Source organism: Ceratosolen solmsi, unplaced genomic scaffold (assembly GCF_000503995.2).
Source record: "Ceratosolen solmsi marchali unplaced genomic scaffold, CerSol_1.0 scaffold6, whole genome shotgun sequence".
NCBI classification, from domain to species: domain Eukaryota; kingdom Metazoa; phylum Arthropoda; class Insecta; order Hymenoptera; family Agaonidae; genus Ceratosolen; species Ceratosolen solmsi.
This window is the reverse complement of record NW_011948414.1, coordinates 15,849,754-15,860,275: the sequence shown is the minus strand read 5'-3', so window position 1 is coordinate 15,860,275 and position 10,522 is coordinate 15,849,754. Positions and strand designations below refer to the sequence as shown.

The window sequence follows — 10,522 nt, the reverse complement described above, 5'->3', positions numbered from 1 at the left end:
TAAATTTTAATTTTTTTTTTTTTTTTTTTTTTTTTTTTATATATAAAGCTATTATAGTAATGTCGGAAAATCGATAAATTGGATAACGACAATAATGTCATATTCATAACAACTATACCATAAATTTTTTTTATTATATTAATAGTAATAACAATAACAGCGACAACAATAAATGTTAATAATAATAATAATGGCGAGTGGGAGGACAGTGATAAAATGTCAATTGTTGATTACTTACGTTCAGTAGGGCAGGGTTTCCATTGGACGACATCGGCATTAACCGTCAATAGAATAGTAGCGAAGAATAGGATCGACGAGCTGGTCATTCTTGTTGCGTGTCTCGGAGTCAAATGATAGGAAGTAAGGGAGAATACAAGAGCCGAGAGGCCAGATAAGTAGGGCGACGGAATGGGGATAGAGGGCATGGGTCAATATAGGCGATATCTCTCTCCCAAGAGAATTTACTGGTACGACAGAATTCGTGCGGTCTGTCTCGCCGAACCGTTCGACGTTTTCTCCGGAAGCACCGTCCTGCCTTATTCAAAATAATATTGGCAGTGGTATCATAGTTTGTATCACTTGTAATGCTTTATTTTTAATAAAGTCATTAAATATTTCAAACAATTTATACATTTGACGCAGCCACATTATCATTTTCATTATTCCTTCGATACTTTTCATATATTATTAATCTTAGTCGAATATATATCACAATCGACTAGTTAGAACTTATTGTGGCAAGTCCTTATTAATGACATCATTATAATCCTTTAAATTCTAATAATTTCGCTATAATAACAATGTATTATAATATAACGGTGCTGCATATTTGACCTTGTTTATTTTGTTATTAGATTTCATATAACATTATTCTTAAGGAGCGTGAAATGTACGTAAATTTCTATTATTGTTTAGCACAATTGTTTTACTTACTAAGTTTCATTTGAAGATTTGAGGTACTGTTATTACTATTATATTTTACATTAAAGAAAAAGAAAAAGAAAAATAAAACGAACCACTATTTTAAGTTAACCGCTTCTTATGAAATATATATTTTTTTCTTTTTACAATTAAATCATAAGTTTTTAATATAAAACTTTTTAATTATATTACTTCATAAGAGAAGTTGCTTTTATAAACATTTTGGCAAGTATCTAGAATATAATTTATAAAATTATGTTAAATGTAAAAAATTTATAATATTATTTATGAATAAAACAAAAATTTTTCACGCATACGCTCGCGCGCATGTAAACTATTGCTAATGTTTACTTTGTTATGCATTTTTTTTTTGTTGTATATTTATATAATTGTTATTGGAAGTGTTGAAAAAAAAAAAAAAAAAAAAAAAAAAAAAAAAAAAAATAAAGCCCATTGTTATACGGACGATAAAATGTAAGTAATTGAGTTTATTTATTATATTGCCTATTATTATGTGAGTAAATATAAAATTCTATTATATTTGTTTGAGTTATACGGAAACGGTTAATTATACTGTGACGAGAAATAAGAATAATTTACTAAAATAAAAATATTTATTCTATTATTGATATCAGTTATAAAATTCAAATTTAAGTTTATTCGATCTTTTATCAACAAATTTTTTATTTTACATAATATCCTTTGCCTTATAATTGCAAAAGGATGAATTAAAATTTAAGTAAATTTCCTTACAAATATTTATCTGATTTTATTATGTATAGGTATTTCATATTTTGTTCATAATGAGTTTTCATTTTTACATTCGAATCCAGTTTCAGCTATATTTATGACAATTATTTGAAGGTAAAATATATTTGGGAGTTATTGTGTTATATATAATTTAATTATGAATAAATACGTTTTGTAGAAATTACGAATGCTGTACAATTTAAATGAAAAATTTTTTTAAATAAAATTAAATTCATCCTCTTTCTTCAATATTAGGAATATCTTACTTTCATAAGTTTACTTAATTTTTTCGTTTACTATTGACATAAAGGAATAATACTTATAACTTCATCAAGGAGATATTTATAATGTTGATTTTTTAATGCATATTGTATATGAGAATACGAGATAGTAAGAAATTTTTTCATTTTTAATAGTAATAAGGTATTGAGTTGATCAACATTCATTAGAAATACAATCGGTTATACCAAAAGGACAAATACGCATATCGACAAAATATATTATTAATATATTAGAAAATATAGATAAAAAGATTGTTATATTTAAGCAAATGCATATAGCAATTATAGATTCTAGTATAAATTTTCCTTTTTGTCATAATAGTAATAAGATTTTATAAATTTGATCGATAATATCCTCTTTTAATTTAAGATCTATTTATCCAGCGTATTAAAAGATTGAAATATTATATTGTCAAATTAAATTTATCCGTAGTAATAAGATAAACATAGCGTGACTTGAAGAAAGTATATTGATTCTGGTCATTAGTTAACTCTCATTATCTTTACTTTAAAGAATATAAACAAAATAAAATTTGAATATTTTTATACTGAAATCTGTATAATCATTATTCAATACTTTTTTTTTCTACACGGACTTTTCATTATCAAATAGACTATTACATTATATATTATAAACAATGAGTATTCGACGATTTATTAATTATCAAGAGTAGCATTCATTTATTATAACGTTAATTATTAAATACAACATGCCAATTTAATATTATGTTTTAAGGTTTTATTGTATAATAAATTTTGATGAATAAAGTTAATATTGTATCTATAATATAATGTACAAGTTTTATTTTTAATTACAAATATAATTATTCACGTTACTGATTGTGAATACATGAAATGAAATGTTAGTTCATATTTTTGTTAAGTCCGTAGTTAGTGTTAATCGAGCGGATTTTAATTAACATATATATATTAATTTGTTATAATCTATTGATAAAAATATACATTCAAATAGAAATATCAAAAAATTAAAGAATATGTAATATATATTAAAGAATATAATAACAAATACAAAAATAAAAATAATATTGATAGATTCATAAATATTTATAATAAGAAAAGTGAAATTAATGTAAAAAATAGATAGACCGTAGCTTTATAAACTTTCATGTAAGTAAACTCAATAAGGCAAATTTATACAAATTATATTTGAGATAAACTTTTGAATTTACATTTAAGCCTGTACTTTATAAAATAACCTATATTGTCAAGGTATGTATTAAAAAAATTAATAATATTTAAATATGTTCTTAAGCTATACATTTCAAACAAATAAGGATGTATGTGTATATAGAAATTATTTTTAAAAATTATTAATCAATAAAATATTAATATCATTAAATTCATAATGTATAAATTGTGTGTATATTTATATATGCGTATGTGTATAACAATATGAAATTAACATATTTTTTATTAATATAAATTTTTTTAAATAACTAAATAACATTCTAAAAATTGGAGTAAAAAAGAAATGCTAACATTGCTTTTTGAAAAATATCGCAGTGACCTTTGACTTTATAAATGGCTTGCCTATCGTATATTTATAATAAACACTTGTTTCTCTTTTTCTCTCTCCACCACCTCGCCACTCTCTTTATCTATTTCTCTCTGTTTAACAATGTTTGTCTCTATTATTATTTTAAATATTAATAATAATATAATTAAAGGAACAAAAATTACACAATAATTAATTATCTAACGCTATTGAAAATTTGCTGATAAATCTTTTTAAAATTAATCTTTGCCTATGTAACAAGAAAAAGTCTAATAATTACTGCTATTGAAATAACTTAAAATAAGGTAAGACAATCAATAGTTTTATTTATTTATTTATATATTTATTTATACGTAATTAATCACAATTATATATTATTAATACTGTTTGTTTAAAAGTTCATCAAATAAAATAAAAAATTTGAACTTGAAAGTTTCATTTTTTTTTTATACAGTTATAATTCGAATATGCTTAAAAACCTATTGTTTATTGAACTTTTACAACATAAATTCTGTTGAAATTCTTATATATGAGGATCAATGAATTAGCTAGAAAAGAAAATAATTAGATGACTTAATTTTTTATAAGTTTAATATTGAAATATAAGTTATTTTTATAAAAGATAAAAGATGATTTTATGATTTTTTTCTTTGATTTATATGCAAAATTTCCAATGATTTGTAAATAAATTAAATTTATGGAACATTTTCAAAGAATGAATATCATTAATATTTATATTATTAATTAAAATTTTTTAGAATAAAATGTTTTAAGTTTTTATCTTGCCGAATGAATCAAGAAATTTTTAAATTTTGATAAAATCGTATGATTTTACTATGTATATATGGCTATGACAATAAACAATATTTATTATACAATATATATTTAAAATGTTAGAAATATAATATAGAAAAAAGAATATACTTCTTAAATCTAAGTTATTTTACAATGAAAGAAAATTCTTTGAAATGAATATTGTAATTTTCCAAGTTAATCGAAGCGTAATCGATACGACGATTTATCAATGTTTATAGAATAATTTAAATTTAATAATTAATGTAATAATTCATTTCAGTTAAATAATTTCTGCCAACAGTATTAAGTTTTTATTTTTCGATTTTTCTCTTGTGTTATTATTTTTTAAGACTAACAAAGTCTATTTGAAGGGGCTGATTCAGCAACGACAGCAGGGTCGTAAAACTCACAAGACTCCTTCCCTCATTTTCCTTTCCTTTATTAGATTAGATAAATGTGATACTATTCAGTGTAACATGAATATAACTGGTCACGTTTAATCTTAGCGCTTTAAAATAATATTAGAATTTCCTTATTTTCATGTTATATTATCAATATTATAATAATCGGTGTTGAAAGCATTAAATTTATTTATATTTTAAATTATTGAATAATGATTAACGCACTTTCAATTATATTGCAATATAATAATAGATTTTCAGTAAATTCATGACGTGTAAAACAGCAATATTTTTGTTATTAGGCAAAGTATTTTAAACAAAAATCTATCGTGTATTCACACTATTTGTAGTTGAAAAATTGTTAAAGCATATTTTATATTATTTGGAATTTCTGGATAAAAATATTGTAATTCAATCTAATAAAGTGTATTGATATTTAAAAAAATTAACGATAAATATATTTTTGATTAATGTACAATTTATATTTGTATACAATTTATTTTTATATTTTTTTTTTTATTTGCATTAGTTATGCTGTACTTTGTAGTTTTTAATTGAAAGTGAATGATTGAAAAAAATGATAAAATGATTTTAGTCAATTTTTGTAAGCTATCCGAGAAACTTTTATCACAATACAAAACAATGAATTTTGAATGAAATTTAAATGATAATTTATGCCTAATGAAAAAGTAATAATAAATATATTTAAACAATACATATAATTGTAATAATTTAAATTGAAAAGTATTTCTAATATATGAATTATCGACCGCTTTAATTACGTATGACAATGTTGTTTCATTTAAATTCACTTAATTGTATGATATACATTAATTATGCTACGCTTATAACCATCAGTTGAAAAAATATAGAAGAATTATTCAATATTACCTATCGGGATAGCGTCAGAGTTTCTATGAATGTCGCTGTAATATCATTTCCAACAATTTGGAAATAATTTGTGAAAAAAAAGTTTTAATATTTTACCTGCACATTCTATTCACTTTCTTCGGTTCCCTACCCCCCCCCCCATTTTTTATTACGAAAATAAAATTGTTATCAATAACATTTATTAAATTAAAGCATAGAAAAATCACGGAAATTATTCTATAATTTATATAGCAAATTATTGTCGCAGTCTATCTAAACAACATAGTTATTTCTATGTAATCTGTGAATATTTCTTATCTGCTTGTTTTACTCAATCATTGTATTGTCAAAGGTATTTTATACTTTAGCACAGATATCTCTTATGTAACCATGAAAACGTATTTGAAACACAATGTCACAACAAAAATATATCGTTTAATTAATGCATATTGAGTTAGTAAGTTTTTCAGTTGTAATTTTTTTTTATCTTTTTCGAATTGAAAACATACAAGTCAAATTTATCGATTTCACACTTCATTGTATGATAAATCTATATTATTTTCACAGATAAAATTATTGATTAGTTTTAAATTATTCAAATTTTGCTATTGTGCAACCTATGCTCAGTTAATTGAAAATGTTTCAAGTTTCTAATTTTTAAGTTTTCCTCGTCGAGCGTATATTTAAAGTATTTAAATATTTGTCTGAATAATACTGTATTTTCATGATATAAGACAGATATAAAAGTCCAGGAAATAATTGGATCAATACAAAAGATTTAAAATTTTTAAATTGCCAAATATATCAAGTGAAGGCTTTTCTTAGTTACTTAAAATATCGATTGAATAAATCAATCAGAAAAGAATGAACATAATACCTTAACAATATTATAACATTTTTATGGTATTTTCGAAGTATATTAAATGAAAATGTCTTTTTCCCCTTCAATAAACATGTTAAAATATTTTTTTACAGAGTATTGTAATTTCGGATGAAAGATGGCCTTGTAGCGATATCTTTAAAGAAACAAACATTTATTCTGGCGAATCATTCACATTGACACAAAAACTAAACATTCATGGAGGTGATGGATAATAATAATAATAATAATAATAATGATAATGATAATGATAATGATAATAATAATAATAATAATAATAATAATAACAACAATAATAATAATAATAATAATAATAATAATAACCTCATAAAATTCGAGGAAATGATCACTAATGAAAATTATTAATATTCATCAGTATGTTCAGTATCTTTTAATGCGAAAATCCGTTAGTAATATCAAACTATTGAGAGGTGATTTTACTGTTTCATAAAACTCAATTTCACATTGCATTAGCGGTAAAGAAATACCGGTAGAAGTGCGAATCTAATATCATAATTTAATAAAAATCTATTATTAAAACATGAAATGTTTATAATTGCCTGTGAATAGTCAAATAGTGCAGTATGTAAAATGACTTTAAAACTTTATTTTATCTATTACCTATATTATAAAATATTATTACATACATACATATATACATATATATATATATATATATATATATATTAATTAAGCAAATAACTTCTTCAAGTAACTTCTTACGTTCCTTTCTTATGGCTTTCACGTCAATAAACGTGACATATTACATGCGACCACTCAAACACGAGCCCACTAGAAAAATAATTGGACACAATTGTTAAATTATGCATTTCCTAATAAAGAGGCGCTTACATACTCTCTCTTTATCTCTCTTTATTTCCCACCCTCCCTTCTTCTCTCGCCCTTTAGTTCTTTTGTGGATGAACTCACGTTTTATGCCGACTGGGTTGAAATATAATGTAAAATAGCATAAAAGCTAAATACTACGATAAATTTATTAATAATATTTTCATGTAATTGTTACTGTAAAATAACAATGAAATGTATTGTATAATATGATTGAGGATTAAAAATTTTTTATAAAAAGTTGTGATATTAAAGTTTTACCGAAAGAATTATATTTTGATGCTTTTAAAAGATTTAAAAGAAAAGTAGATATTTAATTTTATATATTTAATTTATTTTGATTTACTAAAATTTCGATGCAATTTTTCAGAACTTTTTTGAAATTTTACCGCATTTATACGACAAGTTAAATAATTCACTTAATCTTATACTGATTGGAAACTATTTTTAATGTAAAATTTTTTATCTTTACCTTTTAATTAAATGCTGAAGTCGGAATAATATTACGTATATGTAAATGAACTCTAGACAATGGAAATTAAATGGTTTTTAGGCAGTGTGTAGTAATCGTCGTTTGTGTACGCAGAACGCAGAAGAGTTTCGAAAGAATGTTTGGCTTTGAAATTATAACCGTTAACAAATGCAGTAATTTATCAGGTTTGACCGTATTATTTCACTTGTAAACTGATGATTATCCAATTCGACAAAGAGACTTTAAATTCATAGGAAGCTAGAAGAATAACTTTTAGATTTTTCTTGATTGTTATCGATTCGCATTATGTTTTTACTTTACCTTATTTCTCAAGCATTCAATATACTCAACATTCGTTTGTTTAAATGTAAAACTTACAATTAATAATATTAAATCGATCAATAACCTGTATTCTTCTCATTTTACAATTCTGTAGCTATTTATCAAATCAACTATAAATGTTGTTGATTATCACATGAATATTATCAGACTGTGAAAATCGACGGTTCCTGTAATGTTGTTAAAAGCTTATGATGATAATTTGTTATTTATTTCATTTCTTAATTTAAATACAAAATCTTTTCTTACAATTATTACTCTGTATTGGCTTGAACAAAAAATTTATACCATCGTTGGTATGGTTTTCTATTTCTTATGTTGCAATTACTTATTCGCTTTATAAGCGATATTAGATTAATATTTAAAGGTTTTCGTTATTACAATTTATTAATATACATTAAGATTAAATTCTTTATCCTGTCGATTAAAAACGTATGAAGGAACTTACAAAAAATATACAGTCATATACGGAAGAAGTTTTTATAATTTTTTACGTAATGACATTTGTTCAGCAATGATAAATAAGATGCGTAATTATTATATTTACATACGTATATACAATAAATCATTCATTATTTCATCGAATGTGCTTACAGATTGAATGAAAGGAACGAATGTTTTTATGCACAAAAGAGTAGCTAAGGTAAACATTTCATTGTTCAAAGTTTATCAAATCTGCCGTAGATGAAACGAATGTTCTTTGCTCAGTTTAAATACGTCAGTCCAAAACAAAAATTTCTCATTAAGTAGATTATGAAAATGAAATGACTATTAAAATATTGAAATTATTCTATAATTTTTATTGTAATATTTCCTCTTTGTATATTATACGAATTTCATTTTCACATGTACTCATCGTACTCAAAATGATTTCAAAATAGATTTCTTTTATTATAAACGAATTATACAACGATGTAGGACTAGAATTTTTCGTTGCGACTAAATAATGATTTATTTAAAGCATTAATGAAAATAAAAATCATAATTTCATCGATGTTTCATCGGTATAAAATTTACTATTAACTTTGATAATTTTACGAGTTCAACTCTACATGAACTGATTTTAAAGGATAAAAATATTTAGAAACGTAAATAAACATATATATGTATATATATATATATATATATATATATATATATATATATATATATATATATATTCGTAAATATACGATAAATAAATAATTAAATAATTAAAAAATGAACTTTTAGCAGCATTTAAACATCTGTTCATTATTAAAAACGTAAAACGGATAAAATAGGAAGTAAAAACTAAAACTATTTGATGCATAATTATAAATAGACTCAAATAAAGTGATATATATTAATCTAATTTACAGCTTAAGTTAATATAAATTCTTTAAGGCTGATATAATACTTGATTGAGAGAGGGAGAGAGAGCGAGAAAAAAAAACAGCCTATCCTCTTGCTAGATTCAAAGTGCTAAGTATGGTAGCAGCATATCAATATAAACGAAAATGAACAAATAAAAAATATATAAGAAGATACGTAAAGTACGTATGCCACGATTATACGGAATATACATACAAGAAAAGATAAATGAGCAAGAATAAGCGGATTTCATTATTAGGATGTGTGTATCCAAGTACCGATCAGGGTTCTCTTATTACTTGGAATAATAAAAAATCACTAGTTGTGCGATTAGCTTAGGGCGAATTAACTGCACTCTTTAAACATAGCTCTGTTTCTCTCTTTGGCAAAAGTTTTTTGAGAGATGCGGTGGATGGTCGCACTTCTCGTTCAAGAGCCGATGACGAACCAAACGCGCTTTACAATAAGATAATCAAGTGACTGGTTCGTCCTTTAGACTACATATACAGGATCTTTGCAGACTGATATCCTAGCCTCCTGGAGGATTCGAAGTCGTGGTCCTAGAGGCACACCCATCTTTTGCAGTCTTTCTTCGCTCAAGTATGGTAGTTCCACCATTCCTACTCTTTCTTTTTCAAAGGCATTGGCATATTTCTGTAAATATTCATAAAGAAGTTGTGTCAATTGCGTATAATTAATAATGCATTATAATACTATTGGCAGTTAATACTAGTCCAATATTGTTGTGATTATTTAAAAATTTCTTTCCGTTTGGGTGGTTTTTTTTTTTTTTTTTTTTTTTTTTTTTTTTTTTTTTTTTTTTTTTTTTTTTTTAAAGCATAAACTTGGTGTTTAATATACATTTAATATAATTTATATTTATTAATATCTTTCTATTAATAAGGAACTATTTACTTTAAGACCAAATGTCTTGAAAAATGGATAAAAGTCAAACAAGACAACAAAATTTTCTCGTATTTTTCAAAAATATCAACAGCTGCATTTTGAAATAATTGTAATTAATTTTTAAACGATTGTTTTAAACAACTTTAATTACTCTCTTATTACAACGTGAGCTTTGATTATGCGTATTTGGTGATGGTTTTATATATAATTTTG

General features: G+C 23.7%; 1 protein-coding gene across 1 annotated transcript in view; it reads right to left on the bottom strand.

Moving 5' to 3' along the window:
• The window catches only part of LOC105368269 (MD-2-related lipid-recognition protein), a 6,148-nt gene extending 5,636 nt beyond the window's left edge, over nucleotides 1–512 (bottom strand). Inside the window, exon 1 of the mRNA XM_011507249.1 lies at nucleotides 239–512. Within this exon, the coding sequence (XP_011505551.1) occupies nucleotides 239–425 (187 nt within the window). The 5' untranslated portion in view covers nucleotides 426–512. The remainder of the gene's footprint in view (nucleotides 1–238) is intronic.
• Nucleotides 513–10,522: the final 10,010 nt, after the last annotated feature.